Source organism: Pelobates fuscus, chromosome 3 (assembly GCF_036172605.1).
Source record: "Pelobates fuscus isolate aPelFus1 chromosome 3, aPelFus1.pri, whole genome shotgun sequence".
In the NCBI taxonomy this organism is placed as follows: Eukaryota; Metazoa; Chordata; class Amphibia; order Anura; family Pelobatidae; genus Pelobates; species Pelobates fuscus.
The window spans coordinates 400765742-400786525 of record NC_086319.1 but is presented as its reverse complement, the minus strand read 5'-3'; the positions used below and the strand labels follow the sequence as shown (position 1 = coordinate 400786525).

General features: G+C 43.2%; 1 protein-coding gene across 1 annotated transcript in view; it reads left to right on the top strand.

Moving 5' to 3' along the window:
- Nucleotides 1–20784, top strand: part of LOC134601923 (extracellular calcium-sensing receptor-like) — a 54260-nt gene that overhangs the window by 15682 nt on the left and 17794 nt on the right. The window contains exon 4 of the mRNA XM_063446428.1: nt 392–515. Coding sequence (XP_063302498.1) covers nt 392–515 — 124 coding nt within the window. The remainder of the gene's footprint in view (nt 1–391; nt 516–20784) is intronic.

The following is a 20784-nucleotide window of genomic DNA, read 5'->3' as shown; positions in this document are numbered from 1 at the left end:
TCCAAATGTGAATGAACCCCTGACTTTTTACCTGAGTAAACTTGTCAATTGTCCAATTACGTTTGGTCCACTTTTGGTCCACTGGAAAAGAGGGCTAAATATTAAAGAGCTGTAATTCCTAAACCCTTCCACCAATTTTTTACCCAATTTATTTTGGTAAACAGCTGATATACCAAAACTCGTGTTAGTGTCCAAATATTTTCAAACCTAAGTGTATACATATTTTACTGCTTCTCCTATTTCTCACTTCGCACATGACTTGGAATTCCGCCATCCGCCATCAGCCATCAGCCCAAATTCGTTTGAATAGCAGTTTAGTTTGAAATGAATATCTAAGTCTAATAAGTTATTTATGTAAGAAATAATGGATTGCTATGTTTTTATCCTACAGGTACCTGTGTCTGTCTGTACCCCAAGCTGTCTTGTTGGTTTTAGAAAGGTGTTACGGAGGGATTTGCCTGTCTGTTGTTTTGAATGTATTCTCTGTCCTCTGGGCCAGATTTCTAACAAGACAGGTAAGTGTATTCATGGGAACATTATTAATTCAGTTTATGGAGTGAAAACATTTTTGATATACTGACTATCATCATGCCTTGTTATTTAGGTACAAATTTAAAAAATATATAAATTGACATGCTTGCCGCAATGTATTTGCAACCTAGCGTGTGGGTGTGCTGTATCCGTTTGTGTCAATATAAAAATAATAAAATAAATGCCAGCGACCTGGAACACAACCCTATTAAAACTCTGTGAACAGTGTGAAGAGTGCCTTAACCTCGGTGTGGAACCCCACCTGAGGTGAAACCCCCCCCCCTTTTGCCGCAGCAGGAGATAGGACAGAGAAAAATAAAAATAGGACTGCCAATGAAAATGCTGACTGTTACTGAGCACTCAGCTCAGCCATGGAGGATAGACGGACCACTGGCAGCTGTGTGAAGTTGCAGGAACATGGTGAAGGTGCTGGCTGATGGAATCCTGGTTCAGTATACACCGTGGTCGGTATCTTCAAAAAAGACCACGGTGTGGAATACCTCAGTCTCTCTGTAGATGGCGAGAACACTGGAGACAGCTTATACGTGACGTTGAGCAAATATGATATGCATTGTGAGTACAGGGTGGCCCGTAAGTCCCTACACATCCATATATCTTATGTATCCAGTGTATCTGTGCGCTGGATGGGTAGGGCGTTATGGGCCACCCTGTTTATACATCAAAGTACTATCACATTCATTGTTTAGTTTTGACACTGCATTTTTTTGAATTGTGTTTATCACAATCATCTTGCATTTTATATATCCACAATGCAATTGGCAACAGATTATTGAAATACACTTTATCTCATTTAGCACTAGAACTATTTACTTTGTCTCCCACCTTGGAATTAAATTAGGACCCACTGATAACAAGGTACTGTGGAGTAGTGGTGGATTTAAAATAATATGGCCATATGGTGGAACTGAATCTCCATGTTTGTTTGCTGACATTTGTGATTTTAAGTAGCTTTAGAAAATGTAAAACTATATTTCTATGTGTGTGCTGGAAGCTCAGGCAGACCCCCACTGGCTGATCCGGCCATCCCGGGCAATGTGATAGCGGGGTCCTCGCTATCACATGGCCGGAATAGCCGGCTTGTGCAGTGCCTGCAGGGGGCCTGCCTGAGCTCTCATTCCTGGGCTGCCATAGGGTCTCAAAGGCAACATGGGTCCAGCAAACCAATCTGGCAAATTTCAACGTGCAAACACGGAAAAGAGGAAAGCCCTAAATTTGATCCCTGTAGGTTTGCAAAAACCCATACAACCTGTACATTGGGGGCACTGTTATACTCAGGAGATGTTGCTGAACACATATTGGGGTGTTTTTGTCTGTAACACATAACAGGAACTGAGGAGAAAATGTTGAAACTATTTAGCATTGATGTTTTTGGCAGTTGTAGATGCGTAACAGTTTTTGCGGGTCAAAGTTTGAAAAAGTGTGTTTCTTTACATTTTTTCATCATATATTATAATTGCTTTTATAGTAAATTATATGATATGATAAAAATAATGGTATCCATTGGAAGACCATTTAATTGCGGAAACACAGTATATAATATGTGTGGGTACAGTAAATGAGTAAGAGGAAAACACAGCAGAAATGTAAAAACAGCCCTGTTCCTTAACGGTAAGAAAACTTAAAAAACATTCTGCTCACTATGGGGTTAATGAACTGGCAAACAAGAAGGGGTGAGGCTCAACTAAATAGGGAGAAGATACTTACAAATTAAGGCCAGATGGGAACAGAGAGAGATCTGTAATATGGCAGCAAGGAATGTAAGAGATATAAATGAAAAACGAAAAATGGGGCATTTTTGTAAAAGGTAAAGGTCATTCGGGCAGGTTCCTCAGTAACTTCTTGTCTACTGTTATTATTTGTTATACTTTGTGTCTGGAATAAATGAGGGGATTAAAAAGAGGTGTATTTTTACACTGACTGAAGTGCAGTATGTTCCCTAACTACTACGTGTAAATGTATGTTAATACCTCCCAGCTAATATTGACCTTTAACCCATTAAGGATGGCGGGCGTGCTATGCTAGGCTCTAAACCTCTAAACCTTTGTCCCTCTAATTTAAGACTATGTCCTCTTGTTGTGGTAGTTTTTCTTCTTTTAAATATAGTCTCCTCCTTTACTGTGTTGATTCCCTTTATGTATTTAAATGTTTCCTACATAATAATAGCTTTATCCAGCTTACTACAAATAATTTTGTGCATCTCGTGGATTTCATTTGCCCCTCCTTTCCCAGCAGAAAACACTCAAACCCAACCAGGAATTATCATTGTTGAATGTAATGAAGGTTCACCCACAGCCTTCTGGTCCATGTTGGGATATCTTAGTTTCCTGGCCACCATCAGTTTCATTGTTGCCTTCTTGGCCAGAAGACTTCCTGACAGTTTCAATGAAGCCAAGTTCATCACCTTCAGCATGCTGGCCTTCCTCAGTGTATGGGTGTCCTATATCCCGGCTTCTCTTAGTTCCACTGGGAAGTACTCAGTGGCCATGGAGGTCTTTGCCATTCTATCTTCAAGCTGGGCCCTGCTGATTTGCATGTTTATCCCAAAATGTTTTATTATATTGTTCCGATCTGACATGAACTCAAAGCAACATCTCATGGGAAAACTTAAAATATAACAACTCAAAAAGCAGAATCTGGTAATATTCAGTCAGGATTATAATTAAAAACTCCACAATTCTTAATGTAAGTCACCATGAGAAGAGTTGATTGATTACTAAATAAAATATTTTCTGTGTTTGACAGGAGAGACTGTGAACATGTTAAAGGAACACTCGAAAATCCATAAGCACTGCCATGCACCATATTGACCTTCATGTGTCCCTATCTTGACCCAAAACCCTTGTCCCAGTTTTATTTCATTATTGTTGGTGTATGTGAAAGTATAACAGAGCTCCTCAGCAATAATACTGAATTGTGTCTTTAAACTATATAAAAATGTGTTTAAAAATCTGTCTTTATAAACAAGATACACTTGCTAAACTACATTTTAGATTGGAAGGAAGCCTATGCTGACTTCATTATGTTACGTAGCTCATACTTTAAACAAACATAAAAACAATGCATAATAACACTCATAGTAGAAAATATAAATACAAAATGTCATAACTTGGGAAAGTTTATTCCAGTGCATTTAGTTCATTTTCAGATTTTAACTTTCTGTTGCAATCTGTCACCAAGTTTTAGTACAAATCAGGACACAAATAGAAAAAATCGAGTTTTTCAGCACATTTTATTGCGCTGAAAAACCCCAACTCGACTTATACTTGAGTCAATGTCTGTATTATGGCAATTTACATTGCCATAATACAGACAATGGGGCTGTGTGGGGCTGGCATTGGCAGTTCAGTGGAGGGGGGCTGGCAGGAAGCTCTTACTTACCTCTCCTGCAGCTCCTGTCAGCTCCCTTCTCCTCCGCGCCGGTCCGGTCAGCTCCCAGTGTAAGTCTTGTGAGAGCCGCGCTATGACCCCGCGGCTCTCGCGAGACTTACAGTGGGAGCTGACAGAGGAGCTGACCGGACCGGTGCGGAGGAGGAGGGAGCTGACAGGAGCTGCAGGAGAGGTAAGTGCTTCCTGCCAGCCCCCCTCCACTGAACTGCCAATGCCACTGGACCACCAGGGAGTGAGAGCCCCCCTCCCTGCCATGTATCAAGCACGGAGGGGGGACAAAAAAAATAAAAATAATAATAAAATAAAATAATAATAAAATAAAAATAATAAAATAAAAAATAATACAACAACAAAAATTAAAATTATTTAAATAAAATAATAATAAAAATGCCCACCCACCACCAAGGCTCTGCAACACACACACACACACTGCACTCATACACACACACTGCACTCATAAACACACTGCACTGATACACACACTGCACTGATACACACACACTGCACTCATACACACACTGAACTCATACACACACACTGCATTCATACACACACACTGCATTCATACACACACACACTGCACTCATACACACACACTGCACTTATACACACACTGCACTCATATACACACACTGCATTCATACACACACACTGCATTCATTATATTCACACACTGTAAATAAATATTCAATTAATATAATTTTTTTAGGATCTAATTTTATTTAGAAATTTACCAGTAGCATTTCCCACCCTAGTCTTATACTCGAGTCAATAAGTTTTCCCAGTTTTTTGGGGTAAAATTAGGGGCCTCGGCTTATATTCGGGTCGGCTTATACTCAAGTATATACGGTATGTGTTGGCAAAGCTGGAGGCGAACCTGGTGCCCATGGCGCTCCCTGTGATTTGTAAATAATATTTATCATTAAAGAAAAAATAATTCTGTTTTCAAATAAATTGAACTATATAATATATAGTTGGGCAAACTGAGCACAGTTTGGGACCTAAGGCTATAGATTATTTTTTGGCGAAAGATATCTCCATATGTGAGAAATGTTATTGTCATTTCAGTTCAATTTATTTTAGAACACAATTATGTTTTCTTTAATGATATTCCAAGTGGTTTTAGGATTTCTGTGGTTGAAAAAAAAATAACTGAGAGAAGGGAGAGATCATATCATGGAAACTTAACTTTTAATATAATTTAATAAAGTAGAAGATAAGAAAAGCAAATCAAGCAAGGCGCTCAGTCCTTCCTGTATATAATACTAGGTAGTGTGGCCACAGGAAGGACTGAACGCCTTGCTTAATTTGCTTTTATCTTATCTTCTATTTTATTAAATTATATTAAAAGTTAAGTTTTAACGTTGGCACTAATTCAAAACTCTCTTAGCTAGAGATACACCTGCTGGTAGTTTTTTTTTCTTTTTCTTTTCTCAATCCTAGTTAACAATTTAGGGGTTATCCCCCATTTTGTGATACTACTATCAGTGTGTCTCTCCATTACCCTATAGGCACTACTCTCTCTGATTAATTAAAAGGTGCTACTGCATTCACCAAATTGGATCTTAGGGTGCTTACAATTAAGTCAAAATACATAAAGTAGATGAATGGAAGACAGCATTTAATACCCGTTATAGGCATTATCTACCGTAATGCCTTTGGTTTATTTAACGCTCCTGCTGTCTTCCAGGATTTGATTGGAACGATGTACTAAGTGACTTCTTATATGACTGTGCTATTGTCTACCTCGATGACATATTGATTTATTCCAATGGTAAGGAATCACATCACGTACACGTCAAGAAAGTACTAACCAGACTACTATAGAGTGGTTTGTATTGCAAACTAGAAAAGTGTCTTTTTGACCAAACCCAAATTGCATTCCTAGCGTACATTATATCTCTAAAGGGTTTTCTATGGATTCAACGAAACCTAAAAAAAGAAGTTAATGTAAAACTTTGCTCACATGAAGCACTGAAGGCGTTTGAAAACTTGAAAGCATAATGTCAGGTTTACAGTATAATCCAGCACGTAGAATTGTGTAACACAGAGGATTGATAGGTAACGTATACCAGACCTTAGAATGGCCGGACTAACGTACCAAAGAATAGTCAGGAATAGCCAAGGTCAAGGGACACAGAAAGAGACACAACGATAAGGAAAAGCCAGGGGTCAGGGATGCCAGAAAAGAGGGAAGTCAAAATTAATACCAAAGTCAAATAATCAGAATGACCAGAATCAATAACGCACTCTTGGACAACATCAAGGGAAACCACGACAGGGCACTGAGCAAGAGGAGAACTGGGCCTAAATACCCCGCCTGTGGATCTGATTGGTTTTAACTGGCCTTTGACCCCAAAGGCAGTTACCAGTTTCCTATTTGCATGATTGCTGTTCAGCACAAACCCTCCTGTGGATTGATTGCTGCTTGGCACAACTTTTCCTGTCAGGACAGTAATGTTGCTCGGCACAACTTTTCCTGCCAGAACAGTAAATGCCATTAATCACATTTTTATGTTCGGATGAATACGTGATACATAATTTGCCTCCACTCCTATTCCGGTACATCCTGATCCCACCTTGCCTTACATACTTCAAGAAAATTCCTCAGAAACAGGGGTTGGAGCTGTATTAGCAAAACTAAGATATGTCTAAAACACAAAATTTGAGAAACAATTGATAGGGCAATATAGTAAAAAAAACCAAAAAAAAACCTTAAAACTTCTAAATTTCAAGGTTGCACTCACAAAATTCAAACAAGTTTAGGCTCACCAATATGGTGAAGATTCCGGATATTCAGCGTTTAATATTCTGAAGACTCATATGTAAAGAAAATTGAAACAAATATAGTACAACACTAAAATGTAAAGTATTAAACACGCTTTAATCTGGTACACTTACAGGATAAAAATGAATAAAAGGCCCATCAATAAAGTCTTGCAGTCCCCAGTACCGGTCCATGTAGTTGGATAAAAGGAAGTCTAGGAGTACTCGCAGCTACAATTTATAAATGTGGCAAATAACACATGGAATAAACAATAACAAAAATAACAAAGTGATAATAAAAGTTGTTAGCCCTACGCATTTCGTCGAACTCAGACTTCCTCAGGGGAATGAAAATAAACATCCAATTTAGCCTGTCATCAGGCAACCATCAGGGTGTGACAACCATGACAGTTGTCACAGAGCCCAGGCCCCACATTCCCAATTGCACATATATATAGCGATTATTTCTATATGTGCCACAGGCCCCCGGAAGTCTGCATAGTGAAGAGGGGACCCAGCACACATGATCTTCAGCTTCCAGAAGTTCTTTCAAACTCTCACAAGCACCTGGCCATCGGAGCATTACCCCCGGTAATCTTGGCAGCAATCCGTGTGACACTCAGATCGGTCTCGCAAGAGTTGGAGAAAGGAGCTGCTGGAAGCTGAAGATGGCCTTTGTTGTACCCCCTCTTCACTACATAGCACCTGGCAGCCTGCACAATGCCACCAGACCACCAAGGAGTGCAATGTTCCCTCACCATGGTCACAGGTAAGAGGCAGGGAGGGGGGAATAAAATGAATAACAATTAAAAATGTAAAAAACAAACAATCTTTTCTCACATAATGCAATCCTATCCTACTTTACATATATATCAACACACTAGATCCACTTTGCACTCCCTGCATCACTACAAAGACACTGGATCCACTACATACCACATTAACTACACAAACACACACATTGCATTCACTATACACACTGCATTCACTACACATCCACTCTGCATCCACTACACAGGACTACACACACAAACTGCATTCACTACACCCACACACACTGCATCCACTACACACACACTGTATCCACTACACATCACATCCACTACACAAACACCAACATTGCGTTCACTATACACACTGCATCCACTACACACACACTTTTTAAACGTGCCGTGGAACTGCTGCCGGGGAAGCAGGAAAGAGTCCCTGCTTTCCCCAACAACCAGAATCCTGGAGCTGCACTACTTCCACCTCCATAATGAATAGAGGTAACTATGTGTGATTGACTGACTGTGTGTGTGACTGTCTGCCTGTGTGTGTGACTGTCTGTGTGTTTGACTGTCTGCCTGTGTGTGTGTGACTGTCTGTGTGTTTGACTGTCTGCCTGTGTGTGTGAGACTATCTGCCTGTGTGTGTGACTGTCTGTGTGTTTGTCTGCCTGTGTGTGTGTGTGACTGTCTGTGTGTTTGACTGTCTGCCTGTGTGACTGTCTGCCTGTGTGTGTGTGTGTGACTGTCTGCCTGTGTGTGTGTGTGTGTGTGTGTGTGTGTGTGTGCGCGTGTGACTGTCTGCCTGTGTGTGTGACTGTCTGCCCTTTTGTGTGTGTGTGTGTGTGTGTTACTGTCTGTGTGTGTGACTGACTGTGTCTGTGTGTATAACTATCTGCCTGTGTGTGTGTGTGTGTGTGTGTGAGACTGTCTGCCTCTGTGTGTGACTGACTGTGTGTTTGACTGTCTGCCTGTGTGTGTGTGACTGTCTGTGTGTTTGACTGTCTGCCTGTGTGTGTGGGACTGTCTGCCTGTGTGTGTGACTGTCTGTGTGTTTGTCTGCCTGTGTGTGTGTGTGTGACTGTCTGTGTGTTTGACTGTCTGCCTGTGTGACTGTCTGCCTGTGTGTGTGTGTGTGTGCGCGTGTGACTGTCTGCCTGTGTGCGTGGCTGTCTGCCTGTGTGTGTGACTGTCTGCCCTTTTGTGTGTGTGTGTGTTACTGTCTGTGTGTGTGACTGTCTGCCTGTGTGTGTGTGTGTCTGACTGTGTCTGTGTGTATAACTGTCTGCCTGTGTGTGAGACTATCTGCCTGTATGTGTGTGTGTGAGACTGTCTGCCTGTGTGTGTGTAACTGCCTATGTGTGACTGTCTGGGCAGACAAGATGGGTCGAATGGTTCTTATCTGCCATCACATTCTATGTCTGTGTGTGTGGTTGTTTGTGTGTGGCTGTATGTGTGTGACTGCCTGCGTGTGTGTGTGTGTGTGGCTGTCTGTCTGTGTGTGTGACAGGGTGTGTGGGAAGGGGAGGGAAGGGGAAGGGGGGAGAAGTGGGGGTAGGGGGAGCAGGAAGGGGGGGGCGCTGTGAATTTTTTTTGCACAGGGTGCCCAAAAGCCTAAGGCCAGCCCTGCCTGCATCCACTACACACACTCATACTGCATCCCCTACACACAGACAATGGATCCACTAAAGAAACACACATACTGCATCCTTGTGCCCTGACACAGGGTGTGAGCCTTGGATGCCCAGACCTTGAGGTATGTAAGAGGCCCCATCATTTCTGATGGCAGCCCTGCCTACTATAGTCATATTATAAACTAGGACATGTGGGACTCAGTACCCAGATCTGAAACAATATGGCTTGCAAATTTTCACAGAGTGTCCCAAAGAAAGATACAGTTCACCTTGTTGTATGCAGAGAAAGACATATAAGAGGCGTGGGCTGGTTTCTTGCAGATTTGATAATCTTTGAATAACTGGTGATATCTGGGGCTTCATGGGAAGAAACAAAAAACAACCTGATCTGTTTTTAAATTCGCTGTCATTGGTGTGTTGGCAGGGCCAGATTAAGAGCCCATTGGGCCTGGTGCTGACCATTATGATGGGCCCAATTACAGAATCGTATTGACAGAAAACATTAAAACAGTCACACAGTCACACACGGAAGCTCATGTTGTGGTGGAATCTCGGTAAAAATAAATTTAGTAGGCCGAGATTACCACGTGGCATGTGTACGTGCATATGCTGACGTATCGATCAGTTGGTTGCACGAGGCAAGATACGATCAGTAGTGTACGGAGCATGTGCAAGAATACAGGATGTAGTATTTCCCCCTCCTCCATTGTGCTGGACAAGCCATGCGGTCAAACAGGAAGTTAATTCTTATTTGTGTTGATTGGTTAAGAGAATGTGCGGGTGGAGCTTAATATGGGAGGAGTTATGTGCCTATATAAGGAGCCTGCACTATTGTCCGGGGCTCAGAACTTGCTGTATTTTGGTGACGCTAGTCCCTCTGAGCCCCGATCGGTGATCCAATAAAGAATCTCTTCCTTCCTGAAGAAACCTGTGTCCATCTCTCTGTGCTTGGCTTCCGTCAGTTTCTCCGGTATCATTTGGTGCATTGGCCGGGAAGCTCATCGTTCAACGGTAGCTGAGAGGCAGAGGCGTGAGACGGTCTATCTTTGCCCACGTTCTCTACGGCTGCACCCCTGAACTTCTGCGTGGACCTCCCTTCGTCTCGGCGCCACTGGTCTGTTGTCCAGGAGATCATCGGCCTCTACGTGAGAAGTGCTGGGGTGTCCCCGTCGATGAGTGTGAACTCAGGTTCAGGAACGAGGAGGTAAGACAACTGCTGTTTTAGACGGCAGGACCCACTAGGGGTATACCGATTGTGCGGTAGGCCCAAAGGGGTTTTGAATCTGTGTATCTGCCCCCTCTGTCGGAGGGAAGGAGCGAAGGCGCACCGCTCGATCGAACGCTCTTTAGTCAGACCGTTTGATTCTGTTAGTCAGGCGGGGCTCTGGTGTAAATAGCCCTAGCCGGACACCGGTGTCTTGTCTAGACTAGCGTTCTAGGGTGTACATTTTGTTCGCTAGGTCGGAGGGACCGGGAGACTAAGCGGCGTCTGTGTAAATTCGGTTCGCTAGTTCTCATCCTATCTGGGCTAAGTGGGAAGGCGTGTAAATTTGGAACCCACTAGACTTTTGATAGTGCGACTAAGAGGCGTCTGTGTAAATTCGGTCCTCTAGCTCGCTATATATGTGGTGATTGGGCAGTGTGGCTAACCAAAACGTATGTAGATTGTTTTTAGGTAGTCCATTCAAGGTACTGGCCAATAGTTTAGTTGGGAATTGTAAATGTGTTAACGATTGTTTAGTAAAGTGTATATCTTGTTAGATAGCGCGAGCTCAGCCGTCTAGCGAGAGTGTTCATAGTGTGTTGCTGTATTATAGTGCACGGTACCATAACCCTGTATATTTACTGACACTGTATATAAGTACTAATCATTGTCGTCCATTGCATGTTTAACACCATAACCACTAATAATTGTATTGTGACCTTAACTTGTGCTTTGACCTATGCTAACCGTACTGTAACCGCTATTTGTAAAAGACGATGTTACTGGGGTGTGTTATAGACGGGTAATTCGTATATAGAGAATTATAGCGTGGGTGACTGTATAGTTACGCCAAAGGGCATAATATTGATTATCTAGTGACTGGTGTAACAGCTGTGTGTGTACGGGAATTCCCTGAGTGTTTATTGTTATTGTGTACGTTTCACTTGGTAACCGTACCACGTGGTGCTGTTGCCAGAGGAAACGGGTGTGACTGTTGAATAGTACGCGTGCATAGTATTCGTTGTCGACGACGTTCCATTGTTAAGTATGGGTGCGTCGCAGTCAACGATCCCGGATCCCTTAGTTTGTATGGTGAAGAATTTTAAAAAGGGATTCAAAACTTGTGATTTTGGGGTTAAAATGTCTCCTGTACGTTTGGTCACTTTGTGTACTAGGGAGTGGCCTACTTTGGTTGCGGCATGGCCGCCACGTGGCAGTTTGGATCCAACTCTGGTACAGCGCTTACACGTGGCTGTATCAGGTAGGCCTGAACTTTACGGCCAGTTTCCTTATGTTGATTGTTGGAGACAGGCCGTAAATGACTCGCCAAAATGGCTCCGGACATGCCACGAGGAGCAATGTCGCCTCATGGTAGCTAGGACTTGTTCGTCCACTAGGACTGGTGTTAGGCCCATTTTGGACACGCCCCCTGAGTCCGAGATCCCTTTGCCGCCCCCTTACTTTCCGTTAAGAGGAAGTGACGCAAACGCAGGAAGTCCTGCAGCCCTCCCCTCATTACCCTCATCCACTTCCGCTTTCTCCTCCAGTACAGGATCCACCCCCCCTCGTACTAAATCTCCCCTTCCGGAATCAGAACCAACCCCCATTAAAAACGAATATCCTGATTTGGCGCCACTTCAGACTTCCGGTCAAGCTTCATCTAGCTCGACTCGAAGTGTTCTATTTACAACCTTTTCCCAAAACCAAGCTCCCACATCCCCATACCCTATTTCTCCCCGACTGGAACCTATGACTGACGCCCCTCCACGTAGCCCCATACAGACCCGACAGTTGACCGGTGCCCAACAATTAAGACACTATCAGATGCCTCTTCGTCTGAATCCTGGGCCAGCCTATCTCGATGCCGCAGGCCAAATGGCACATGCTGACCCAGTCTTTGTATACGTTCCATTCACAACAACCGACCTTTTAAACTGGAAGACCCACAATTCCTCGTATACTGAGAAACCACAAGCTATGACTGATCTGTTCACCTCAATAGTACAGACACATAACCCGACATGGGCTGATTGCCAGCAGTTATTAATGACTTTATTTAACAATGAGGAAAGGACAAGAATAAATCAAGCAGCCATTAAAGCACTAGAGGATAAAGCCCGTACTTTAAACCAAGCCAATCCATCAGCATGGGCCGCAACACATTATCCCAACACCGATCCCGATTGGAACGTAAATGGTGCTGATATGGCTCAACTCAGAGCCTATAGAGACGCTATAATTGCTGGCATGAAAGCAGGAGGAAAGAAAGCCATTAACATGTCGAAGACAGTTGAGGTGATTCAGAAAAGCGATGAAGCGCCCAGTGTCTTTTATGACCGATTATTGGAGGCATACCGCTTGTATACCCCCTTTAATCCGGAAGACGCAGATAATTCCCGAATGGTGAACTCCGCCTTTGTCAGCCAAGCTTACGGAGATATTAAGCGCAAGCTACAAAAGTTAGAAGGGTTTGCAGGTATGTCAATCACCCAACTAATGGAGGTAGCGAACAAGGTTTATATGAATAGGGAAACAGAAAGCAAGAAAGAGGAAGAGCGCAAGATGCGTAAAAAGGCTGATATGCTAGCGGTAGCGATCGCAGGCGTAGATAGACGGGGCCCAGATAGAGGCGATAGTAAGTGGAATGAGGAACCTCTAAGTAGAAATCAGTGCGCTTACTGTAAGGAAGAAGGGCATTGGAGAAATGAGTGTCCGCGAAGAGAACAGTCTGAGAGAGACAGACCTAGGACAGGTTATGTAAACTTTAGAGGCAGAGCGAGAGGTAGAGGAGGCCCCGGAGGGAGTAATGGTTATAGAGGGAGTAATGGGAACAGAGGAAGTGTTAGGGAAGACAGGTATATTCCAGCAGCGCAAAGGTCCCGCGATAGAGAAGGTAGGGACTTTGTAGGATTGGCTGACACGGTCATGGAGGACTATTGATACCGACCGGGCTCCATCCCCCTTGGTCGAGCGGAGCCTATGGTCGATGTATCAATAGGGGGGAAAAGGAGTGCGTTCATGATCGACACTGGTGCTGAACATTCAGTGGTGACTAATCTAGTTGCTCCTCCATCTGGAAGGACTATTACTGTGATAGGAGCAACTGGGAGAAGTGCTGAAAAACCGGTTCTTAAAAGTCGACTCTGTACATTGGGAGGCCACGTAATAAAACATCAATTCCTTTATATGCCTGAATGTCCAGTCCAATTGCTGGGACGTGATATGCTATCAAAATTACAAGCGCAGATTACGTTCCTACCAAATGGAACAACATCTTTAAAGTTTAATGGACCTTCAGGTATCATGACATTATCTGTACCAAAGGAAGAAGAGTGGCGACTTTATACAGCGTTGACTAGCCAAAACCCTAGGAGTGATGAGACATTATTTAACATACCAGGAGTTTGGGCAGAGAACAACCCACCAGGACTGGCCCGCAATATTCCACCTATAAAAATTGAACTGAAACTTGGGGTTTATCCAGTGAGCCTAAGACAATACCACATCCCGCAGAAGGCTAAGAAGAACATCCAATCCTATCTGGATAAGTTCATACGGTATGGTATCCTAAAATTCTGTACTTCCCCCTGGAACACCCCATTGCTGCCTGTTCAAAAGCCCGGTACAGATGAGTATCGACCTGTGCAGGACTTGAGAGCAGTCAATGATGCGGTTGTTAGTATACATCCAGTTGTACCCAATCCATATAACCTGCTTGCTTTAATTCCGGGCGGGGCTACTTACTTCACAGTCTTAGATCTCAAAGATGCCTTCTTTTGCCTCCGAATTGCCGCAGAAAGTCAATGTATTTTTGCTTTCCAATGGGAGAACGCTGTAACGGGCTCAAAACGCCAAATGACTTGGACAAGACTGCCCCAAGGGTTTAAAAATTCACCTACCCTATTTGGTTCAGCCCTAAGTCAAGATCTACTGGATTTCGAGTCCATCCCAGGAGAGTGTGTCTTGTTACAATATGTAGATGACTTGTTGATAGCAGCAGTTACAAAAGAAATCTGTCAGCAAGCAACGCACGATCTACTGCACATTCTCTGGAAGGCAGGATACAAGGTGTCTAGAAAGAAGGCTCAGTTGTGTTTGCCAACTGTCAAGTATCTGGGATTCCATATCTCTGAAGGTCAAAGAATTATGGGGCCAGAGAGAAAAGAAGCTGTCTGCCAAATACCAATACCCAAGAATAGAAGACAAGTGCGAGAATTCTTGGGGGCAGCAGGCTTCTGTAGGATATGGATTCCCAGCTATGCGATACTAGCAAAACCTCTGTACGCAGCTATCAAAGGTACAGAGCACGACCCCTTCTTATGGACCCAAGAACAGCAAACGGCATTTGAAGATGTGAAGAAGGCTTTGATGAGTGCCCCAGCATTAGGTCTACCTGATCACACACGACCATTCTACTTATATGTACACGAGCAAAGAAGAATGGCTGTGGGAGTATTGACACAGTACTTGGGATCATGGCAAAGACCTGTTGCCTACATGTCTAAGCAATTGGATGCAGTGGCCAGCGGACTTCCACCTTGTCTAAGAGCAGTAGCTGCAGCCGCCCTGCTAGTAGCTGAAGCCGATAAACTCACTCTGGGTCAAGAACTTTATGTACGAGTCCCACATGCAGTACAGACATTGTTGGATTACAAAGGAAATCATTGGTTTAGTAACAGCCGTATGACCAAGTATCAAGCAATGTTGTGTGAAAACCCAAGAGTGCATTTAGAGACTGTAAACACCTTAAATCCAGCTACCCTTTTGCCACAACCTACTGAAAGTCAACATGATTGTTTGGAAGTAATGGATGAAGTATTCTCAAGTAGACCAGATCTTCGTGATTTTCCCATCCAGAACCCCGATGTTCAATATTATACCGACGGCAGTAGTTATGTGAAAGAAGGGATCCGCTATGCAGGATATGCAGTAACAACAATAGACAAGGTGATAGAAGCTCGTCCACTGGCGAAAGGAACATCAGCACAAAAGGCAGAATTAATAGCACTAACACGAGCGTTACAATTGGCTGAAGGTTTAAGAGTGAATATCTATACGGACTCTAAGTATGCGTTTTTAACCACTCATGCCCACGGAGCTTTATATAAAGAAAGAGGACTACTGAATTCAGAAGGCAAAGAAATCAAATACGCAGCTGAAATCCTACAACTATTGGAAGCAGTGTGGGAGCCGAAAGAAGTCGGTATCATACATTGTCGAGCGCATCTGAGAGGAGATGGTGATGTAACCAAGGGAAATCGGATGGCAGATATTGCAGCTAAGCGTGCTGCTGAATCAGGAAGACAGGAGTATGTGGGGCATATAGCTGCTCTAATACCAACTCCACTGTCTCAATGGACTCCAGTTTATACAGCTCAAGAAGAGGAGTGGTTAAAGACTGAACCAGGAAAGTATTTGGAGAACAAGTGGTATCAGCTAGAAGATGGAAGAATAGTCATACCAGCATCACTAGCGGTAGAAATTGTCCAAAATTATCACAACGGGACACATTCTGGGAGAGACAGTACTGAAGAATCTCTCAGAAAACATTTCTACATACCAAGATTGTCCAACTTGACTCAGGCCATTGTACGAAGATGTGTAAGGTGTGCTAAAAATAATGCAAGACAAGGACCAGTAAAGCCACCAGGAGTCCAGTTTATGGGGGGACTCCCCATGTCCGATCTACAAATAGACTTTACAGTGATGCATAAATCGGGTGGACATCGTTACCTGCTGGTAATTGTGTGCACCTATTCAGGCTGGGTAGAAGCATGTCCTACTCGTACAGAGAAAGCAGGAGAAGTTGTAAGATTCCTGCTACGAGAAATAATACCCCGATATGGACTACCCTGTTCTATAGGATCGGACAATGGTCCAGCTTTTGTTCATCAGTGCCTACAACAACTGACTCATATGCTAGGTATAAAGTGGAGGCTTCATACTGCATATAGACCCCAGAGTTCTGGTAAGGTAGAGAGAATGAATAGAACTATAAAGAACCAGTTGGCTAAAATGTGTCAGGAAACCCAACTTAAGTGGAACGTTCTCTTACCCATAGCTTTATTGCGAATCCGCAGTACCCCTACCAGAAGGATGGGCCTCTCTCCTTTTGAAATTATGTATGGGCGACCACCTCCCGTACTTGGTAACTTAAGGGGGGATTTGAGTCAGTTGGGAGAAGGAATTACCCGGCAGCAGGTTGTAGAGTTGGGTAAGACTATGGAGGAGGTACAGAAATGGGTACAAGATAGATTACCTGTGAATATTTATCCCCCTGTTCATAGTTATCATCCAGGAGATCAAGTGTGGATTAAAGAGTGGAATAATGTACCGTTAGGGCCCAAGTGGAGAGGTCCTTATGTTGTTCTTTTGTCTACCCCTACAGCGATAAAAGTAGCCGAAGTGACTCCGTGGATACATCACTCCAGGGTTAAGCCAGCAGCAGTCGATTCTTGGCAAGTTACAGCAGATCCAGAGAATCCCTGCAAGATCCGGTTAAAACGCACTACTCAGTCGGAGTAACGAGGAATCGTGTGGATTACAAATTTTATTGTTACAGGGATTTGGTGCGTGAGTGAGAAGGCCATAATAAAGCCTGTCCGCTTACCAACACATAGTATATAAGCCAGGAAAGTCTCGAAGGGACACCTGTGAAGACGAGCAGAACTCCATTCCCTGCAGCCCTCACATCCTGGAAGCTGAGGCGCCTTCGCACGGACGAAGACTGAGGATGACGGCGAAAGATGTGCTTTTGATAGTGTTTATTTATATGTGTTTTTATATTCAGGAAGGTAGAGGTACTGACACTCCTAGCTGTGAGGTATGCATTAAGACTACGAGAACAGGTAACCATATTTCCCAAACCCTAATCTGGCATTCACAATACGAGTGTAAAGGAGATGTATCGAGATGTAGATACTTAAATATAGACTATAGTGTGTGCCATTTAGGAGTAGGAGAACCTAAGTGCTTCAGTCCGGAGTATCAACCTCGTACAATTTGGTTGACTCTCAGGAATGGAGATCCTCAGGGGACCCTAATTAATAAGACGGTGTTAGAATCCGTACATTCTTCGGGTGTTCTGCTATTTGATGCGTGTAAAGCGATATCGAGTGGTAGAAAGCCGTGGAATGTATGTGGGGATCTTAGATGGGAGAGGACGTATGGGTCTAATGATAAATATATTTGTCCCAGTAGTAAAAATAAATATGTAAGTCCTAGATGCCCAAATAAAGACTATAACTTTTGCCCATATTGGTCTTGTGTGGGGTGGGCGACTTGGGGACAGACAGTAGATAAAGACATGATAGTGACTAAGTTGCCGACTAGCCCATATTGTAAGTCTATGGAATGTAATCCCATCCATATACTTATAAATAACCCCGATAAGTTCTTAGACAAATATGGCAATTTATTTGGGTTTCAAATATACAGGACGGGTTTAGATCCTGGGACATTATTGTTTATAGGGATAGAGACTGATACGGTATCCTCCCAAACTCATCAAGTATACCATTCCTTTTATGAAGAGATGAGTATAGATAATAAGATCCCCCATAATGCTAAAAACCTGTTCATCGATTTAGCCGAAAGTATTGCCGGTAGTCTTAATGTTACCAACTGCTATGTGTGTGGAGGTACTAACATGGGAGACCAATGGCCTTGGGAAGCAAAGGAGGTAATGTCCGGTTCTGAGGCAGTTGACCAATTGATATCTACACAAGCCGATTATCATATGAGTGTTAGAGGTAAATCTGAGTGGAGATTAAAGACCTCCATCATAGGTTATGTTTGCATAGCAAGGAAAGGAATAATGTATAATACTTCTGTAGGAGAATTAACTTGTCTAGGGCAAAAAGCTTATGATGATGATACAAAGAATACAACCTGGTGGTCGGCTTCAAATGTCTCAGAACCATCTAACCCGTTTGCTAGATACGCTAATTTAAAGGATGTGTGGTTTGATTTATCCATCACATCTACCTGGAGAGCCCCAGCAAATTTGTACTGGATCTGTGGTAAGAAAGCCTATTCGGAGTTGCCACAGGACTGGGAAGGGGCATGTGTGTTGGGTATGCTCAAACCATCCTTCTTCTTGTTACCGATTGAAACAGGTGAGACTTTAGGTGTTAAAGTGTATGATGTGAATCATAGGAAGAAAAGGGGACCCATAGAGATAGGCACCTGGGAAGATAATGAATGGCCTCCCCAGCGTATCATAGATTATTACGGGCCAGCCACGTGGGCTGAGGATGGTACTTTTGGTTACAGAACCCCTATTTATATGCTCAACCGTATTATAAGATTACAGGCGGTGGTTGAGATTATCACTAATGAGACATCACAAGCGCTCAATCTTCTAGCGAAGCATAACACCAGGATGAGGACAGCAGTCTACCAAAATAGATTAGCCTTGGATTACCTTTTGGCAGTAGAGGGAGGTGTATGTGGGAAGTTTAACCTGAGCAATTGCTGTCTTCAAATAGATGACGAAGGGCAAGCAATAGCTGAGCTTACTAGCCATATGGTTAAACTAGCGCATGTGCCTACTCAGGTATGGAAAGGGTACAATCCAAGTAGTTGGTTTGGTAGCTGGTATGAGTGGTTTGGAGGGCTTAAGGCAGTGGTAGGTGGAGTCCTACTGATTTTAATGTTGTGTCTACTCCTGCCGTGTCTTATACCCCTAGTAGTCAGGTCTGTGCAAAGCCTGATAGGAAATATAGCAGAGAGGAAGGCTGCTGCACAGATCATGGCGATTTATAAGTATAAGGCTTTAGATCAGGGAGAACCAATGCAGGAAGATGAGTGTTAAAAGATTCACATCATAAGATAAGTCTGGTCTGGTTCAAGGTAACTTGCGGTGTATGCAAACCAAGGTTAAGTGATGCCTCAAGTAATTGTAAAATATCAAGAGGCATCAAAGGGGGGAATGCGGTGGAATCTCGGTAAAAATAAATTTAGTAGGCCGAGATTACCACGTGGCATGTGTACGTGCATATGCTGACGTATCGATCAGTTGGTTGCACGAGGCAAGATACGATCAGTAGTGTACGGAGCATGTGCAAGAATACAGGATGTAGTATTTCCCCCTCCTCCATTGTGCTGGACAAGCCATGCGGTCAAACAGGAAGTTAATTCTTATTTGTGTTGATTGGTTAAGAGAATGTGCGGGTGGAGCTTAATATGGGAGGAGTTATGTGCCTATATAAGGAGCCTGCACTATTGTCCGGGGCTCAGAACTTGCTGTATTTTGGTGACGCTAGTCCCTCTGAGTCCCGATCGGTGATCCAATAAAGAATCTCTTCCTTCCTGAAGAAACCTGTGTCCATCTCTCTGTGCTTGGCTTCCGTCAGTTTCTCCGGTATCAATGTGTTATGGTCTGGGACAGACCAGAGTGGGTGTAGTGAGTGTAGAAGGGAACATGCTTCAGTGTTAGAGAGCAAGAGTACTTGAATAGTGCACAAAGCCAGCTTTACCTTACCAAATTTCATTGGCAGACAGTTCATCTACATTTCTCTTATGTTTCCATACTTAAGCAAAAGCATGTGAAGAGAAGTAAAATCAATGGGCCTATTCATTGGGCATGGGCCTGGAGCTCCATCAGCCCCTTTGTTAACATGTACCTGTGTGTTGTACCTAGTGTTAGATTCTAGTGCCTTCTTTGTAAAGGGAATTATTACAGTGCAATGAGCAGTTTTAGTCACATTGTTAATTATCCAATTATCTTCATCAGTGACTCCTTATGTGCCAGACAAGTCCCTTACAGCTAACAGTGTGGGGGATAGTAAGAGATATTCAATAATTGACAGTTTGACACGAGTTACCTAGTTACTGTGAGTTACAAGGGGATTTAAACTTTAATATAAATTCTTGAAGTTACGAGGCAGACATTAGCAAGGAATGAATGAGGAATTATTGCACCATTTCACATTACTGTGTGTATTAGTGTGAACATGCAGAACAAACAGTTACTGTAATCTCAGTAACACAGAGGTTCAGCACGGAATCTTTATGCTCTACTATGCAAAATGTAAAAAACAAAACAAACAAAAAAACATCCAAACTGAGACACAAGGTAGGTTTTTTTGACTAATTGCACTGTTATATGGGAGTCCCCTGCTTTGTTCATATTTGCTGCTTTAAACACAGGGTTAGAGTATAATGGGGCGGTATGGTATGAGGCAGTGAATGTGATATGGTCAGAGAAAGAGGAAACCACACATCATCTCTATGGTCAGAGCAGATAAAGAGGACACCACACATCATCTCTATGGTCAGAGCCAAGAAAGTGGAAACCACACATCTTCTCTCTGGTCACAGCAGAGAAAGAGGACACCGCACATCATCTCTATGGTCAGAGCAGAGAAAGAGGAAATCATGCATCATCTCTATGGTCAGAGCAGAGAAAGAGGAAATCATGCATCATCTCTATGGTCAGAGCAGAGAAAGAGGACACCACACATCATCTCTA